The sequence below is a fragment of the Danio aesculapii genome, chromosome 4, assembly GCF_903798145.1.
Source record: "Danio aesculapii chromosome 4, fDanAes4.1, whole genome shotgun sequence".
NCBI classification, from domain to species: domain Eukaryota; kingdom Metazoa; phylum Chordata; class Actinopteri; order Cypriniformes; family Danionidae; genus Danio; species Danio aesculapii.
The window spans coordinates 44,963,835-44,984,088 of NC_079438.1; the positions used below are offsets into that span (position 1 = coordinate 44,963,835).

At 32.4% G+C, this 20,254-nt stretch overlaps 1 protein-coding gene across 1 annotated transcript; it reads right to left on the minus strand.

Moving 5' to 3' along the window:
• Positions 1-589: 589 nt before the first annotated feature.
• prl2 (prolactin 2) lies at positions 590-6,502 on the minus strand. The gene is made up of 5 exons (XM_056455083.1): positions 6,481-6,502; positions 6,209-6,387; positions 5,151-5,258; positions 2,436-2,615; positions 590-781 (listed from the first exon to the last, which is right to left on the minus strand). The coding sequence occupies exons 1-5, from the start codon at positions 6,500-6,502 to the stop codon at positions 590-592; spliced, it is 681 nt and encodes a 226-aa protein (XP_056311058.1).
• Positions 6,503-20,254: the final 13,752 nt, after the last annotated feature.

The following is a 20,254-nucleotide window of genomic DNA, read 5'->3' on the forward strand; positions in this document are numbered from 1 at the left end:
TAAGTTTTCATTTTTGGCTGAACTTTAAATACTTAAAGAATTTAAGTATTAAGTTTTCATGACAAAACTCTGTTTTCATTCAGTTGAACTTGATATTCTAAAGTAACCCATATAATAGGAATAAACCAATATTTTCACTGTCAGGTGTGTATTCATAAATGCTCTAGTAACACCATTTCACACTTGAGCAATAACTACAGTAAACCTTGCATATTTGCTGAAGAATCTACAGTTTTATTGTCCTTTTCAAACGTATTGTCTGTTCATTCAGTGAAAATTAGCTTTGCAACTGAGAACATTTAAAACAAACACATCAGAATGTCTTGAACAGGAGTGTAACTCACAGAAATATAAATAGAAAACACATGGTAATTAGAAAAATATGAATGAATAAGTATGAAGTGAATTTCCTCTTAGAGGCGAAACAGAATTTCTCCCTCTTCTGTTTTAATAATTACAGCAACGATTACTAGAACATGAAGCGATGCAAAAGTCAGGTTTATTTACTGGGATTTGATGACTTGTGGACCAGTGTGTGTCCATTGTGCTGTCCTTCAGTGCAAGTGAAAGGCCCATGTTTTTTTCCCCCCTAACAGTCATGTTCGGGTACGATTCTGCACTTGAGGATTTTGAGATAGTTCTGGACTTTGTTGGAGTCGCGGCGAAAGCAGTAGAGGAGATCGTAGTCACTCATGGCTTCTCCGCTGTCTGAAATCGGAAGCATGGCTTCAGCTGCAGACAGACCTGTCACTGAGTTCCCAAGCATCCCCAGCACACGCATCTGACAGAGGACACAAACACTGAGTCAAGGAGCTGCAGACAGGGTACAGAACATTCAGAGAGGCTGTACTGTCATTTTCTTTCTTTTTTCAGGAATATTTGAAATAAATGAAAACTAGTTAATAGTGTGTGTATATACAAAGACAATAGCAGGGAAATTTAATAGAATTTCCTAATAATAATATATCATCAACATGTTTTATTTTGGAAAATTTGAATATTATCTTAATATATTGCCACAAATATTGTTGTGTATTATCAGTATTGTTAGAAAAAAGATAAGTGGTTGATGAAATTAACGTTTTGTTACAGTAGAATTGGTGAAAAATAGGTTGTAAAAATTTTTTTAATTTATCATACAAATGTCTTAATAAATATTTCAGTAAATTTAATTTTATGGTAAAATATACAATATTTTTAAAGAGTATATACAGCAACACCATTACCTTTATTTATATTTTTATCATATTATATTATATTTTTATCATTAATTTTATTTTTTTACTCATTACAACTGCAATGCCCTCTAGAGGCCACATTGTTGTCTGCATACATCAAGGCTGTCTCATTTAAGAAGGAAAAAGAAATACATATATTGAATACAGTGCATGAAAAAAAAATATTATGAATGATTTATTCTAAATAATTTTTATTATTTATTAAAATGTTATACCTGAGAAGAAATTCTTTTTCTTCACCCTCATAATGCATTAAATGAATTGTAAACATTCTCATGGACACTCTAAAAATGATAGGTTTTTGTAACCCAAATTTGGGTAAAATATATACCAGATATATCCATAATTGATCAACATTTGGGTCAAAAATACCCATTTTATTTTAGAGTGCTTATTTATCAACCATATTCAGTCCTACAAAGGTGTGCGATGTTGGAGTAAAAAAAAAGCTAAATGTATTTGTACAAATTTTAACTAAATTTGAACCCATATAACGTCAAAACTAATATTACTCATATTTTTCACACTTAATTGTAAACAAACACAAATCCAAAATGACCTCAGCACGTGAATATGAAATAGATAGAAAGAAAGAAAAAAAATTTAAGTCTTATTTCATTATGTTACATCATAATATATTACATGAATACTATATATATATATATATATATATATATATATATATATATATATATATATATATATATATATATATATATATGCAGTTGAAGTCAGAATTATTAGCCCTTATTATAAGCCTTTAAATGTCACTTAATGTTAAGCTATATAGAAGTTTCTTGAAAAATATCTAGTCAAATATTATTTACTGTCATTATGGCAAAGATAAAATAAATCAGTTATTAGAAATGAGTTACTAAAACTATTATGTTGAGAAATGTGTTGAAAAAAATCTCTCCGTTAAACTAATTGGGGGAAAAAATAAACAGGGGGCTAATAATTCAGGGGGGTAATAATTCTGACTTCAGCTGTATGTATTAGTAATGTTTACACATCTCTTTTGCATTTGATTGTATTACAGTTACAGTATGTAGGTTAGATCTTAGTGACGTATAATTGCGACCTCCAGAGGGCAGAGCCGTCAAAACGAGACGCAGACCCATTGCCCTCAGTCACCTGAGACCTTCTTAAGCACTTTCTTAAGCACTTCCGTTCCAGATCTCCTTCTCTATGACTCACCTTTTCGGCCACTTTCTCCACGCCTTTCCTGAGCTCATGGGCCATGTCTCCCATCTCCAGGGCCTTGTTACTGCTGAAGCTGTTGAAGTCCTGCTGGTGGGCCATACTCTGGTGAAGCTGAAACAGAGGATCCCTCCAGGCCAGAAGCAGCTTGAGGATCACCTCCGTCAACTCTTCACGCTGACAAATGAGCAGAGGAACACACTTCACACATACGAGATACTGGTACAGCTCCTGATTTCTCATAGCAGATGTGCTGCAGGTTTACTAAGAGGTTTTGTTTAAATGAGACATTAAATAATCAAATCAAACTAACCTGACTACATTTCTAGTACAAATATCAGAACATTGGATGAAATCAGGTTTAAAATTCTTGTTTATTTATATATTTGTTTGCTCATTCATTCGTTAGTGTCAAAGTATTTTAATGGGGAGATTTTGGGAATTTATTTGTATCCCTACTGCAAACAAATGGATGCATGGATGAAGAAATAAAATGATATATGATCAACAATATCTTATTTGTAATGTACTTAAGTTTTAGAAGATGCAGATCATTTTTACTGAATGTTTATTTATTTTGTAAGAATCTTTTTAATTTTATTACCAAAACTTGCCATGCACTGATAACCATACAATAGTCTAGTATATACTGTACTATACTGTATATGATCATTTGAATCTGTGAGATGTTCATTGTAGACTCACTCTGTACAGATCATTTGATTGAGTGAATCACTAACTGCAGATTTGCTCTGTACATATCATTTGATTCAGTGAGTTGTTAACTACATACTTGCTCTGACTAGATCATTATTTGAATCACTGAGTCTCTAACTGCAGACTTAATCTGAACAGATACAATGAATCAGAGAGTATCTAACCCGATACTTGCTCTGAACGGATCATTTAAATCAGTGAATCACTAACCGCAGATTTCCCCTGTACGGATCATTTGATTCAGTGAGTTGCTAACTGCAGACTCACTTAAAAAGGGTCATTTGAATAAGTCAGTCACTAACTACAGAATCACTCTGAATAAATCATTTGAATCTGTTGTTAACTGCAGACTTGTTCTGAACAGACTGTTTGATTCACTGAGTTGATAATCTGTAGACTCACTTTGAAAGATAATTTGAAAAAGTGAGTCACTAACTACAGACTCTCTCTGAATAAATCATTTGAATCAGTTTGTTGTTAACCGCAGACTTGTTCTGAACAGATTATTTGAATCAGTGAGTTGTTAACTGCAGATTCACTCTGTATGGATCATTTGATTCTGTGAGTCACTAACTGCAGACTCACTTTGAAAAGATCATTTGAATTAGTGAGTCGCTAACTGCAGACTCACTCTGAATAGATTATTTGAATCAGTTTGTTGTTAACTGCAGAATAAATCTAGGGATCATTTGATTCAATGAATTGTTAACTGCAGACTCACTTTGAAAAGATAATTTGAATAAATGAGTTGCTACTTCAGACTTGCTCTGAATAGATCATTTGAATCAGTAAGTTGTTAACTGCAGATTCATTTTGCAGGGATCATTTGATTCAGTGAGTTGTTAACTGCAGACTCACTCTGAAAATATCTTTTGAATAAGTGAATCGCTAACTAAAGACTCCCTCTGAATGAACTTCAATCAGCTTGTTGTTAACTGCAAGTCTTGATCTGAACAGATTATTTGAATCAGTGAGTTGTTAACTGCAAATTTACTCTGTAGGGATCATTTGATTCAATGAGTTGTTAACTGCAGACTCACTTAAAAAAGATCAATGAATAAGTGATTTGCTAACTACAAACTCACTCTGAATTAATCATTTGAATCAGTTTGTTGTTGACTGCAGACTTGTTCCGATCAGATTATTCGAATAAGTGAGTTGTTAACTGCGTACTTTAAAAAGATCATTTGAATCAGTAAGTTGCTAACTACAAATTTGCTCTGAATAGATCATTATTTGAATCATTGAGTCTTCAAATGCAGACTTGATCTGAACAGAGACAATAAATCAGAGAGTCTCTATTCACAGACTTGCTCTCAATGAATCATTTAAATCAGTGAGTCACTAACTGCAGATTCGCTCTGTATGGATAATTTGAATCAGTGAGTTGTTAACAGCAGACTCGCTTTAAAAATATCATTAAATAAGTGAGTCGCTAACTACAGACTCACTCTGAATGAATCATTTGAATCTGTTGTTAACTGCAGACTTGCTGTGAACACATTATTTGAATCTGTGAATTGTTAAATGTGCATTTACTTTGAAAAGATAATTTGAATCAGTAAGTTGCTAACTACAAATTTGCTCTGAATAGATCATAATTTGAATCATTGAGTCTCCAACTGCAGACTTGATCTAAATGGATACAATGAATCAGAGAGTCTCTAACCACAGATTTCTTCTGAATGGATCATTTGAATATGAAAGTCATAATTAGAGATACTGTCTTATCACAATTTAATTGTTCAGTGTGATTTGTAAACCATTTTAACAGGTAACAAGTGTACTTTAGATGTTTTCTTTACATTAGACTAAAAAAACCTACATTGTCTCTCCCTAAGTGCATTAATTGATGGGACAATCCTCCCAGGACGAGTCATGGTTAAGTGCTTAAGAGAGCACAGACCATTAAAGATAAGCAATAAGCACATGTGAGCTAAACTTCTAGTTTTATTATTATTATTATTATTATTATTATTATTATTTAATACTCACAGCAAGTTTCTGTGCATTCTCTTTGCCATTTGGAGTCAGTATGCTGGAGGTGTGACACTTGCGGTAGATCTTTCCTATGTGGTTTTTGCTGGGCAGGAAATACTGTTCCTGAAGAGAAAAAGAAGAGGAACAACAAAGCAAAAGAAATTAAACCAGGAGAAAAATCTTTTTAAAAGGGACATGAGATAGTTAAGTTTACAAAATCATATAATTATAGTAATATTAGAAAATAATATGAGAGTAAAATAGTTATATGTTTTAGGTTTTTCAATATAATATAATTATTATTTCAGATTTTGTATACTATGCATTTCATTTAAATGCTGTGATAATATAATGTACCATTTATATTTATAAGTAAAATATTTCTGAACATTTTAAAATGATTTATATATAATTATATAGATTTTAGACTTCTTTTTTTTTACCCCAAATGCTATTTTATTATGAATTCTTTTACGCATTTTTACATTTATAAAATGTCTATTCACCAAATTTGTACAACTTGCAAATGAAATATAATTAATGACATATTACATTGTATGGAGTAAATTAAATGCTATTTTGTATTCTGTAATGCATTTGATTATTGTGCAGAATCAAATATTTCTAATATCTAAAAAATGTATCTTATTTAAATCCACACCTTTTATTAGCAAAAGATTTGCTAGTGCATTTTATTTCACACCTTTAAAAATCTGAAAAGTCTATTATTTTTGTAAATCATACTTGATATTAGCAAAAAATAGTTAATTTTACTGCTGTAAATGCATTTATTTAACACTTTAAACAAATCTCAAAAGTGTTTAATTCTAAATATCATTTGTATTGCAAAAAAATCTATAAACTTTCCAAAACTTATTGGTAATTGGCCATTGTAAATCTGTCATTTATCATTTTTTCTTGAGATCCAGGATTAATTCATATCTAATGTATTTTAATATAAATATAAATATTATTTTTGCTAGAAAGATATTATAAAATGACCTGTTAAAGCATTGAGTTACAGAGCTGGCTGCACTGGCTCAGTCAGAAGTACAGATATAAAGCAGACTCACAAACTCTGAGTGCAGGTCATTGGAGAGGCTGTGCATCCGGGCCGAGTGCTGGATGACCCTGTCGAACAGATCTGCCAGAGACGGGACGTGGCATCCTGATGGCCCGTGTGCACAGATAGGTGCAGATCCGACACGGCCATGAGGATCCAGGCACAGAAGTGCCACAAGCAGCACAGCCACTGAGAGAAACACAGAGATACAGACACAGAAAATATAAGTTCCTCAGCGCAAAATAAAAGATCCAAAGTCTCCTCGAATCAGCTCAGAAATACCTTGCTTCAGGCTCCTAGACATTCTGAGAGGAGAGGAGAAGGAGAGGTTGTGGAAAAGCGAGGGGTCGGACTGCTATTTAAAGTGTCCGGAGTTGTGGAGGTGCTGAGGGACGAGTCTCTGCCCATTTAGCAGAGCAGGGGGCGGCAGCAAAAGTATGCGTGCGTGATGATGGCACGATTGTCGTAGTCCATTGTGTCCGTTCCTTCAATCAGATGGTGACTAATGCTCTTCCCCCCCATCCCAATCCTTGCAGGCAGAACGCTCACATCTGACCATCTTACCTCTGCTGTTTCAACCAGAGATTTCAAGCTTTTTGGGGTTTTTGTAGTGTTTTTATTCCCAATGTAAAGAAAACACCAGAAAATGCACTTTTAACTGCTTATTTTGACACACTTTATCACTTTCACTGTAAAAAAGAAAAGAAAACTGTTATTTTACTCTATTATTTAACATTATTTACAGTTAATGTTTATATTTGAATATTGTTGCAGCTATGATTTTTAAATGTATATTTTTATGAAACATATTTTTTTAAGCAAAGTTTTAAACAAATAATTGGAAATGTACTACAGTTTTGATAAGTTTCATCGTTATATTTGGTAAATTATTCAATCACTGTTTCATTTATGGACGATTATTTGAATCAAAGCAAAATTGATTTTGTGTTTTTAATAACTTTCCACAATATATGTGTAAATTTATTTGATTGAATATTAAAGACTCAAGAAAATACAGGCAGTCTTGTGTAAAATTACAGCAAAATAAAAATATATATAATCAAGGAAACTTACTGCTATTTAATATTCTTGATATTTGACATTATTTTTTCCAGCTGCCAGAATTGTAAATTTTTTACAAGATTTTTTAAGTTGTAGATTTTGATTACAAACCATGTTTTTAATATTTAAAGTCAGTTTTCTTTTTTCATATCTATTATCTGAATGTTTTTACTGAGGTGTTTGTTTTTTACATAATATATACACCATTTTATTATACAATTTATATATTTTTTTCTGGCTGTTGTTGATGAAATTAGAAACCTTTGACTCTAATGTGCTTAAAAAATGTAAACAAGAATTTTTCGCCTGACTTCATGCATTGATTTCATCTGTGATATTTGTTCTAGAAATGTATGCGAATTGGCACATATTGATTAAATGATGCCTCAGTTGCATATTTAAACATAACATTTTAGAAAACTTGAAAAACAAAAAAGAACAGTTACAGTGTGTTATGTTGTGTCATGTTATATTATGTTGTGTTATGTTATGTTCCAGCATGTTGTTATGTCATGATATGTTACATTATGTTCATTTAAAAACACATTTCCTCTTGTTTTCAGAATTTTGGTACATGTGGTCCAAAAGTGTATTGCAGACGAGACAGAGCTATGAGATAAAGAGAGAGAGAACAGGACGTGGTGTGATTCCAGCGTGTCACACTTAAACGGTACGCTATGTTATGTTCCACTATGTTATGTTATGCTATGCTGTGTTATGCTATGCTATGCTATGCTATGCTATGCTATGCTATGCTATGTTATGTTATGTTATGTTATGTTATGTTATGTTATGTTATGTTATGTTATGCTGTGTTATGTTATGTTATGCTATGCTGTGTTATGTTATGTTGTGTTCCAGGATGTTATGTTATCTTATGTTATGTTGTTGTGTTATGTTATGTTATGTTATGTTATGTTATGTTATGTTATGTTATGTTATGTTATGTTATGTTATGTTATGTTATGTTATGTTATGTTATGTTATGTTATGTTATGTTATGTTATGTTATGTTCCAGGATGTTATGTTATGTTCCAGTATGTTATGTTATGTTGTTATGTTATGTTCCAGCATGTTATGTTATGTTATGTTATGTTATGTTATGTTATGTTATGTTATGTTATGTTATGTTATGTCATGTCATGTCATGTCATGTTTTGTTGTGCTATGTTCCACCATGTTGTTATCTTATGTTATGTTGTTACGTTACATTGTGTAACGTTATGTTACTTTACCTTACCTTACATTATGTTACGCTATGTTACATTAAGTTGTTCCAGCATGTTGTGTCATGTTGCGTTACGTTATGTTGTTATGTTACATTATGTTATGATATGTTCCAGCGTGTTGTTATTTTATGTCATGTCATGTTATGATGTTATGTTATGTTCCAGGATGTTATGTTGTGTTATGTTATGTTATGTTATGTTATGTTATGTTATGTTATGTTATGTTATGTTATGTTATGTTATGTTATGTTCCAGTATGCTGTTATGTTGTTATGTTATGTTATGTTATGTTATGTTATGTTATGTTATGTTATGTTATGTTATGTTATGTTATGCTATGTTATGTTATGTTATGTTTTGATATGATATGATGTTATGTTCCAGCATGTAATGTTATGTTATGTTATGTTATGTTATGTTATGTTATGTTATGTTATGATGTTATGTTATGTTCCAGGATGTTATGTTATGTTGTTATGTTATGCTTTGTTCCAGCATGTTATGTTATGTTATGTTATGTTATGTTATGTTATGTTATGTTATGTTATGTTATGTTATGTTATGTTATGTTATGTTACGTTACGTTACGTTACGTTATTATGTTATGTTATGAAATGTTCCAGTGTGTTGTGTCGTGTCGTGTCATGTCATGTCATGTCATGTCATGTCATGTCATGTCATGTTATGTTATCTTTGTTCAAAAGCACATTACCTTTTGTTTTCAGACTTTTGGTACATTTGGTCCAAAAACACTTTTTAGACCAGACAGAGGTAAGAGACACACAGAGAAAGAACAGGACGTGGTGTGATTCCAGTGTGACACTCTTAAAGGGAACATGGCGCACACTGTTTGTGTTTATTGAGTCTCAGTTCAGACAGGTTGAACACACTGATCTGACAACAACAGTCTCCCACTTTTTTTTCTTCATCTGAGTGAGTGTGGATTCAGCATGTGTTCAGTAAGACGCACTTGACCTCAGACGCGTGTTTTAATGCACTCGGATGTTCAGCACGGCTCTGACGATCATCGTTCGCCACCCAGCCCTGAAGCTCCACGTTCAGCTGTATGTCAGTGTGACGTCAGCTGAATGGATATGGGTCAAACGCTGACACCCGTGACTATTATTAGATGCAAAAAAAAAATCTTACAATCTGTCATAAAACACTAAGTCTCCCTCTTAAACGTCCAGGGATATTTTCATCTTTGGACATTCGAGGCAAAGACACAGTGTTTTGTGACAGTTTGGGAGATTTTGCAGCTATTAATAGTTCTTGTGTCTGTGTTTGCAGACAAAAACGCCACTTTACATGAGGATGCGCATGAAAGAAGACGACAGAAGTGATGGGGATGATGAGGTGACTTGAGAAAACTCCAGCAAGATTAGTTTTTATTTGTTTCTGATGTACTTACACTACTATCCAAAAAGATTGATAGAAATACAGTGCATATGAGTACACCCCTTTTGAAAAAAATTCCATTGTATCCATTTCACTGTAAATGTATAGACAATATGTTTTGGTGCACTTGAACAAAACAGTTTTATTAAACCGTTTATTCATTAACATATTTTAGGAACAGAAAGATACATTTTATTTCAAATTACAAAATTTCAATAAAATGTCATATTTTATGGGTCTTTTGATTTGACCTTTTCTCTAAAATTGTATTTATTTATTTGTTAGGGGTGTAGTAACTTTTGCACCAAGGTCTTAAGTTATTTTGTTAAATTAGTTCTCGTTTTTGGCTTTTGTATGGATTAATCTTATTTCTACTAATCTACGTTAGTATTTTATTTAATGGTAATTTAGGAGAGACATTTAGGGGTGTACTCATGTACGCTGGGCAAATATATACATGTGTCCATGAAGCCATGTGTCCAAACCTTCTATACAAGCATGCAGGGTTTTTTTTTCAACATGGTGTAAAACCTGAAATGTTCACATTTGTGACTTTATGGAAACATATTGCCTCAAAACATTTGAGTAACTCTTTTTTTAAGCTAGTAGAAGTTAGCATTTTTATTTTGTCCCACATTATGTTTGTGACGAGTAGTTTGACACACTCATTAACAGTAGCAGTATTTAATATATATTTGAAAGTTATAATATGTTTATTTTAACGCGTTATGTTATGTTATGTTGTTATGCTATGCTATGCTATGCTATGCTATGCTATGCTTTATGTTATGTTATGTTATGTTATGTTATGTTATGTTATGTTATGTTATGCTATGTTATGTTATGCTATGTTATGCTATGCTGTGTTATGTTATGTTATGCTATGCTTTTTATGTTATGTTATGTTATGTTATGATATGTTATTTTATGTTATGCTATGCTATGCTATGCTATGCTATGCTATGCTATGCTATGTCATGCTATGCTATGCTATGCTGTGTTATGTTATGCTATGCTGTGTTATATTATGTTATGTTATGCTGTATGTTATGTTATGTTATGCTATGCTATGCTATGCTATGCTATGCTATGGTTTGTTATGTTATGTTATGTTATGTTATGTTATGTTATGCTATGCTTTGTTATGTTATGTTATGCTATGTTATTTTATGCTATGCTATGTTATGCTATGCTATGTTATGTTATGCTATGCTGTGTTATGTTCCAGCATGTTGTTATGTTATGTTATGATGTTATGTTATGTTCCAGGTTGTTATGTTATGTTATGTTATGTTATGTTATGTTGTGTTGTGTTGTGTTGTGTTGTTTTGTGTTGTGTTGTGTTGTGTTGTGTTGTGTTGTGTTGTGTTGTGTTGTGTTGTGTTGTGTTGTGTTGTGTTGTGTTGTGTTGTGTTGTGCTATGTTATGTTATGTTATGTTATGTTGTGCTATGGTATGTTATGTTATGTTATGTTATGTTATGCTATGCTATGCTATGCTGTGTTATGTTATGCTATGGTTTGTTATGCTATGCTTTTTTATGTTATGTTATGTTATGTTATGCTATGCTATGCTGTGTTATGCTATGTTATGCTATGCTTTTTATGTTATGTTATGTTATGCTATGCTGTGTTATGTTATGCTATGTTATGTTATGTTATGCTATGCTATGCTATGTTATGCTATGCTATGCTATGCTGTGTTATGTTATGGTATGCTGTGTTATGTTATGTTATGTTATGCTGTGTTATGTTATGTTATGTTATGCTATGCTATGCTATGCTATGCTATGCTATGCTTTGTTATGTTATGTTAAGTTATGTTGTGTTGTGTTATGTTATGCTGTGTTATGTTATGCTATGCTACGCTATGCTTTGTTATGTTATGTTATGTTATGCTTTGTTATGTTATGTTATGCTATGTTATGCTATGCTATGCTGTGTTATGCTATGCTGTGTTATGCTATGCTGTGCTATGTTCCAGCATGTTGTTATGTTATGTTATGATGTTGTGTTATGTTATGTTATGTTATGTTGTGTTGTGTTGTGTTGTGTTGTGTTGTGTTGTGTTGTGTTGTGTTATGCTATGCTATGCTATGCTACGCTATGCTATGCTTTGTTATGTTATGTTATGTTATGCTTTGTTATGTTATGTTATGCTATGTTATGCTATGCTATGCTATGTTATGCTATGCTGTGTTATGCTATGCTGTGCTATGTTCCAGCATGTTGTTATGTTATGTTATGATGTTGTGTTATGTTATGTTATGTTATGCTGTGTTATGTTATGTTATGTTATGTTATGTTATGTTATGTTATGCTGTGTTATGTTATGCTGTGTTATGTTATGTTATGCTATGCTATGCTATGCTGTGTTATGTTATGTTATGCTATGCTTTGTTATGTTATGTTGTTATGTTGTGCTATGCTATGCTAAGCTATGCTTTTTATGTTATGTTGTGTTGTGATAAGTTATGTTATGTTATGTTATGTTATTTTATGTTATGTTATGCTATGCTATTTGTTATGCTATGCTATGTTCATTTAAAAACTTTAAAAACCTTAAATTTTGACGTCATGTAACTTATTTCTGTTAAGATAAGTTTTCTGTTAAGTACAATTACTTTTTACACTATTTTGCGTGTGTAACTACATTTTTAATTGTTGAAAGTTAAAATGAGCATAGTTTATTTTAAATATAAATCAGTTGCAACATTTCGAATGTTGAATCACAAAGCAATTACTTTAATTGTGAGTAAACCTGTGGGAAGTGGCAACTGTTAAAAGTTTACTTTTGTTCATTTACTTAATATTTTTAACATGTTTACAATTTTTCAGGTTTACTTCTCTCTTTTTTTATTTTTTAGTTTTTTTGCAGTGTTCTTTGGATCAATTTAAAGCATTTAATACAATAAAATATTTTTTGGTTTAAAAAAAAAACAAAAAAACCTTCCTGGCCTCAAACTTTAGTATGATAAAAGCTCTTTGATGATGTTCAAGAACATTACAAATGAAAAGCCTTCATTACTGTGTATTACATAATGTTTTTGCCTATGGGGAGAAATTTAAATTACTTTACTAAAGTGTATGGAAAAAACGGGGGTCAGAGGAGTGTATATTTCAGGTCTTTTAGCTCCACGTGAGGTTAAGTAGAATTAATGACTAATTCTTTGTCCACACACAGGACAACGTGGAGGAAAATAGACCAAACAGCCGGCGGGTGAGTATGTGTTGGGTTTGGGTTATGCAACATTATTTAAGGCAGGGCGACGTCTCTCATATTGTCTGATATATATCTCTCTCAGTGCTGCGTCTGCTCACGCTGACAGCGAGTGTGTGAACAATGACAGATTCATGTGTTTTGACATGAAAATCTCCACCAGTCTCAAGCATCCCAAATCTACCATTATTTTGTAAGTATCAATATATTAACTTGTGATTATGTGAAAGGACGTTAGAAAAATATGATAAATGCTTTCTGAAACCACTGCAACGTTCATTAAAATACCAAAATAAGCTTAAAATATTTCTTAGATAGCCAAAGCGTGCAAAATGTTCGATTCAGCACCATGGACAGCGATTCTACATTCTTTTAAAGAATTTGAAAGATTAATTGATTGAGTTGAATTTTAACTGGCTTAATAATTAAAAATGGCCATGAAATTGTCACAGTACTTTAAGAACTTGAGTTAAAATGGCAAAACACTTTCATAAACCACTGCAATGTGAATTAAACTGCCAAAGTACTTCTGGAAACCACTGTAACACACAAAAAAGCCAAAGATACTTCCAGAAAACACTGTAGTGTGTATTAAAATGCCAAAATACATTTAAAAACCACTGCAAGGTAAACAAAAATGGCTAAATAATTTTATAAATCACTGCAATGTGAAAAAAGTGGCACAAAATATTCAGTAACCACTGTAGCATAAAATCCCCAAAATATTTGTAGAAACCACTACAACGTGAATGAAAATTCCAGAATACTTTCAGAACTTGAATTAAAATGGAAAAACACGTTTATAAACCACTGCAATGTTAACTCAAATGACACAATACTTACAAAAAATGCTGTAACATAAATAAAAATGCCAAAAATGCTTTCTGAAACCACTGCAACATTCATTAAAATACCAAAATAAGCTTAAAATATTTCTTAGATAGCCAAAGCGTGCAAAATGTTCGATTCAGCACCATGGACAGCGTTCTTTTTAAAAGAACTACATTCTTTTAAAGAATTTGAAAGATTAATTGATTGAGTTGAATTTTAACTGGCTTGATAATTAAAAATGGCCATGAAATTGTCACAGTACTTTAAGAACTTAAATTAAAATGGCAAAACACTTTCATAAACCACTTCCACGTGAATTAAACTGCCAAAATACTTCTGGAAACCACTGTAACACACAAAAAAAGCCAAAGATAATTCCAGAAAACACTGCAGTGTGTGTTAAAATGCCAAAATCCATTTAAAAACCACTGCAAGGTGAATGAAAATTGCCAAAATAATTCTGTAAACCAATGTAATGTGAAATTAAGTGCCACAAAATATTCAGTAACCACTGTAACATTAATAAAAATCCCTAAAATGTGAATGAAAATTCCAGAATACTTTCAGAACTTGAATTGAAATGTCAAAGCACCTTCATAAACCACTGCAGTGTTCATTAAAATATCAAAATAAACTTAAAATATTTCTTACATAGCAAAGGTCTGCTTAATATGTTCGATTCAGCACCACGCAATTCTGTGTTCTTTTGTAAAATATATTTAAGAAAATTCATGTTTTGATTGATTGATTGACTGAGTTGGATTTGAACTGGCTTGTTAATTTTTAAAGCGCCACAAAGCATGACAACAAGAGGAGAAAAAAGTTAATTATTAGCAAACCGTCTTATAACGAGTGACCACAGTATTTATATTTAAACTTTTCATCATTACAACCATGTGGAGCAATTGTATTTTTATTCTTTTATTACTATTATTGTTGCACTATATTGCATTTCCATCAGAGTGAGAGGGGAAATTGAGCTCAGGTAGATCCCCGGCTGAAGTGGCTAAGGTCAACTACTTTGAGAAGGAAAGATACTGATGCTGGGAGTTAGACAAGAGCCCATTTTGCTTCGTCTGTTACGTATGATGCATATGTTTAGATGGTGGGAGGAAACCGGAGAACCCTGAGGAAGCCTACGTGGACACAGGGAGAACATACAAACTCTGCACAGAAACACCCACTGACTAGAGCCAGCGGTGTTCTTGCTGTGGGGTAACAGTGTTAACCACTGGGCCGCCGTGCCACCCAATCTATGAAAAAAAAAAAAAGAGGAGAAGGGGAGGAAAGGTGGTTACTTCCAGACTAAGATAAATGTGGAATGAAAACTGTGGTTATTCATAGTAACTGAAGATTCATATGAGTAGAGGATCATGACTAGCTAATGCCGGACCGGCTGTGGGAAATCATAAGCACGTGATCCTCTCAAAATTAGTTTCTAAATAAACTTCACATTGAGAAAAGGAACGGCATCATACCGCCTTAGCATTCGTTTTAAAGATGAAATGCTGCCATACGTTCCTCTGGATACATAATTCGCGATCTCCAGAAATGTATATAGGGCTACAGATTCTGAATGAGTATGTATGTTGCAAAAAAATACATGCTATTTTATTTTCACGGGAACTTTGATTGATGGTTTCTGATATGAGCAATTTTTTGTTGTTGTTAAACTCTTTTAAATCTATAAGATTGCTGCAACTAAATAAAGAGTATTTTTCAAGTTTTACACTAATGGGAAGTAGGAAGTTAAGAGGTTTCAGCACCATGGACAGCATATCAATTAAAACAAAAATCAGAGGCTTTCTGTTGAAAACATTGAGAAAGCAAGTCTAGAAAACAACAATCATTGCTAGACATTCATGTACTGTATATAACATACAATGTCTACATCAACATGTTCACCTAATGACCTAACAATAACAATCATGAACCGTTTTAGTACATAATCAATCTGTCATACTCTGCAAAAATCTCAACAGGAACTTTTGCATTCTGTCCCAACGAAGGAGCAAATTAACTTTTGAAAAGTCATGATGAATCATACATGGAGTGGGTACATAGAGCCAAATTTCCACCCAAAACACACATGAAGATGGACAAATGCACTCTGAAGTATACTGCTGACTCGGATTAGTCATAGTATATATACAGTAATAGGGTAAACATATTCTGGAGCCTTTTAGATATAAGAGCAATAGAGAAACTGCTTCGGAAATGATTGCTGAAATGGAAAGGTTTTTGGTTGAGATGGCCGGTTAATGACAACATGTTGAGTTTTGACCTCTTGAAAAAGCTGAAGGCTGTGGCTCATTTCCGACCTGCTTGACAGTGCTTAAAGGCTTCACGTGCATTTGATTTCATCAACTTCCTTACCTACAATTCATCATCTGCTTTTTGTAGGCAGTAAGGTTGAATGAAAATAGCTATAGTATATTTAACATAAGCCATGAGTAATGATCACATTTGATATCACAATGAGCTGTGCATGATGTAATTGTGTCCTAGCAAAACCTGTTCATGTTATGCAATATAAAGTTTAATTGCATGGACCTAAAAAAACTCATTTAAAGTTGCAATGTGCAATTAAAATGTCGAAATGTATTCATAAACCATAGCAATGTACATCAAAATGCCAAATACATTCAGAACTTGAATTAAAATGGCAAAATACTTTCATAAACGAATGCAATGTCAATTAAAATACCACAATACTTTCAGAAAGCACTGTAACACCAATAAAGGCCAAAAATGCTTTCAGAAACCCCTGTGATGTTAATTAAAATGTCAAAAACATATTTCCATCAAACATGTGGTGTGTATTAAAATGTCAAAATACATTTTAAAGCCACTACAAAGTAAAATGCCAAAATACTTCAGAAAAACAAATAAAAAATTCATAACATAAATAAAAATGCCAAAAATGCTTTCAGAAACCACTGCAATGTTAATTTAAATAGAAAAATATTTCTAGAAAGCACCTGCTGTGTGTATTATAATGGCAAAGTGCCGTTACAAACCTCTACAAACACTTCCAGAACCCACTGGAATGTGAATGGAAATGCCTGAATACTTCCAGAACTTGAATTTAAATGGCAAACCACTGCAATGTGAATTGCATTGGCACAATACTGCTGAAAAACCCCTGTAACATAAATAAAAATACCAAAACTGCTTCCAGAAACCACTGCAATGTGAATAGAAATGCCTGAATAGTTTCAGAACTTAATTTAAAATGGCAAGACACATTCATAAACCACTGCACTGTTCATTAAAACATCAACTTATTTCCAGAAAACACTGCAGTGTTTGTTAAAACGCCAAAATACATTTGAACACCACCGCAATGTGAATGAAAATGGCTAAATACTTCCATAAACCACTGCAATGTGAAATAAAATACCACAAAATATTGAGAAACCACTGTAGCGTCAATAAAAGTCCCCAAAATATTTGCAGAAAACGCTTTAAAAAAACACTCCAAGGTGAATAAAATGTTAAATATATCTTCAGAAACCACTGTAATGATAATTAAAGCATCGAAATATTTCCAGAAACCACTTTAAACTGAATTTTAATGTCAAAATACTTAAAAAAAAAAAAAGCCTTATAAATGAAATTGCCACAATACTTCCAGAACTTGAATTAAAATGACAAAACAAATTCATAACCCACTGCCATGTTTATTAAAATGTCACAAATATACTCTTAGAAAACAGTATGCATTAAAGTATGCAGTATGTATTAAAAAAACAAAATACGTTTAGAAACCACTGCAAGGTGAATAAAAATGCCAAATACTTCCATAAACCACTGCAATCTGAAATAAAGTGCCCCAAAATATTCAGTAAACTCTGTAACATAAATAAAAAATCCCGCAAATATTTGCAAAACCACTACAATGTGAATGACAAAGCCATACTTAAAAAAAAAAACATTACAATGTCAATTAAAATACCCCAATACTTTCAGAAAACACTGCAGTGTGTATTTAAATGCCAAAATACATTTAAAAACCACTGCAAAAGGAATGAAAATGCCAGAACACTTTCAGAGATGATACAGTAACGTGAATGAAAATGTTAATTTTCTATAAGGTTTTGCCCTAGCTGTAGTTTCTCTATACAATCTTGAATGGCCTCCGTCGTTTAGCAGACACGTGTGGCCTTTCTCTGACATTTTCAATCCAGTAACTTTCGCATGCACTCAGTTCAGATTTATTCGACAATTCTGCCTTTCAGAGGCTGCGGGTGAAATGGACCACATGCCCAGGACTGGCACACATTTTTGCCTGCATATGAAACCGCCAGACTGATCTTACATTAAACCAGATATTAAACGGAAGCAGCCTGCAGGGGAAGTCTGCGAGAAGTCTAGATATTAGTAAAGCAGTTAGTTAATGTGGCTTGACAGAGGTCTTCACGTTTGGCTGCGTGTTCATGTTAATGTTGTGGCAGGAATGAGATTCACCTCTGGCTCCTCACATGGATGATCACGATGCCGCACGCTGGGCTGATGTCAGCAAACATAGACTGAAAAAGGTGAAGATTGTAGTCATAATACATAGCTATAGGTTGTACAGCCGAGATGTGGATGATTTCCAGGTGAGTGATCATGGCTAAGGATAAATGTGTCTTGTTTGGATTTGATTGCCTATTTATGCTTGTTTATTTCCCTGATTGTTTTGTTTTATCTGTCAAGCAGCATAAAATATTAAACAGGTTGTATCCATTGGTGATGCATTTCAAGTTAGTTATCATTCTGGTATTAGATTTAGATTAGTTGCAGCAGTAGAAGTTGCATGCTGGCTCTCTGTATGTTTACACATGCACACACACACCACCCGCTTTGACTTTTATCACTGGATTGAATAGGCACTTTCAGTGGTTATCAGTTGATAGATATGGGCCGGTAGGGGCATTCTGTGCCTACTAATAGGCTCAGAAGGCTGTTATCATCCATCCACATGGTTAATCAGCTATACTAATAGGGAAGACTCCAGATCCAGATCTTGATTAACCATGTGTATGGATGATAACAGCCTTCTGAGCCTACCAGAAGGCGCAGAAGACCCCTACTGGCTCATATTTATCAGCTGATAACCACTAACGGCCATTCAATGATAACATATACAAGTGAGTAAATCTATTGGAACTTGAACTGTTTAATTTTTATAAGTATGATCTTTTTTTTTTTACTTACTAATAGTTAATAGTTTATTTACTTTTAATTTCAATGCGCTTTTTAAAAGTAAAGTCACACACCTAACATTATTTTATGCTTGTGCATGTAAATATGTCATCTATCTAAATTAAATGGCAAAATCTATTATGTTAAAGTATTTATTATACATTTATATTGTCTATACAGCATGTTTTTACATTAAATTACATTACATTAAACCCATAGGTATTAAATTATTAATATTTAGGTTCAGTGTGTAATGACTTCAAGAGCAATCCTCTATCTCTAGCAAAAAATGATTGTGTGTTTGTTTGCATTGTTATTCCACTAGATGTCAGCATTGTATCTATGCATCTTTATTCTGCAATCGTTGCTTCTTTTGACATTCACTTTACTGCATTAAGCAAACAAAACAAGCAATAATAATAATAATAATAATAATAATAATAATAATAGTAATAATAATAATAATAATAATGGTTGTTCACTGTAAAAAAATCCTGGGTTTCACACAATCGATTTGTATACGTAACTAATAATTTTTTTACAAATTTAAGTGGATTGAACATAAAACAATTAAGTTGTCGCAAAAAAACCCTCAAGAATTCTGTTGTCTCAGCTCATTTTAAATAAGTAGTTTTAACAAGCAGCAAACATTATTTTTGAGTGTTGTTTTTATTATTTTTGGTTTAAATATTTTTATTATAACAAATTTTAGCAGGCATTCACTTATTAATACACTTTTTAAAAAATATATAAACATAAAACTTACATTTTAGCAATTAGACATAAAAAAACTAAAAATAAGCATGCATTTCCCCAACCAACCACCCACCAGTGCTATCCAATGGTAAAAGTATGTACTAAAAGCATAGTACACATATTAATAACAAGTTTGTAGAAAGTAAATAAAAGCGAACCAAATTTTTTCAAATAAAAAAATCTTGTCTATTAGGGTATACTGGATTTTTTCCAGATGTAATGTACCTGTTAACTCCTAACCATAATTTAAGAGTCATCTGGCTGCGTGTTAATGTTGTGGCAGGAATGACAGCCACCTATTATAATAATAATAATAGTAATAGTTATTCATGGTAAAAAGAGTTTCACACAATCGATTTGTATAAGTTAA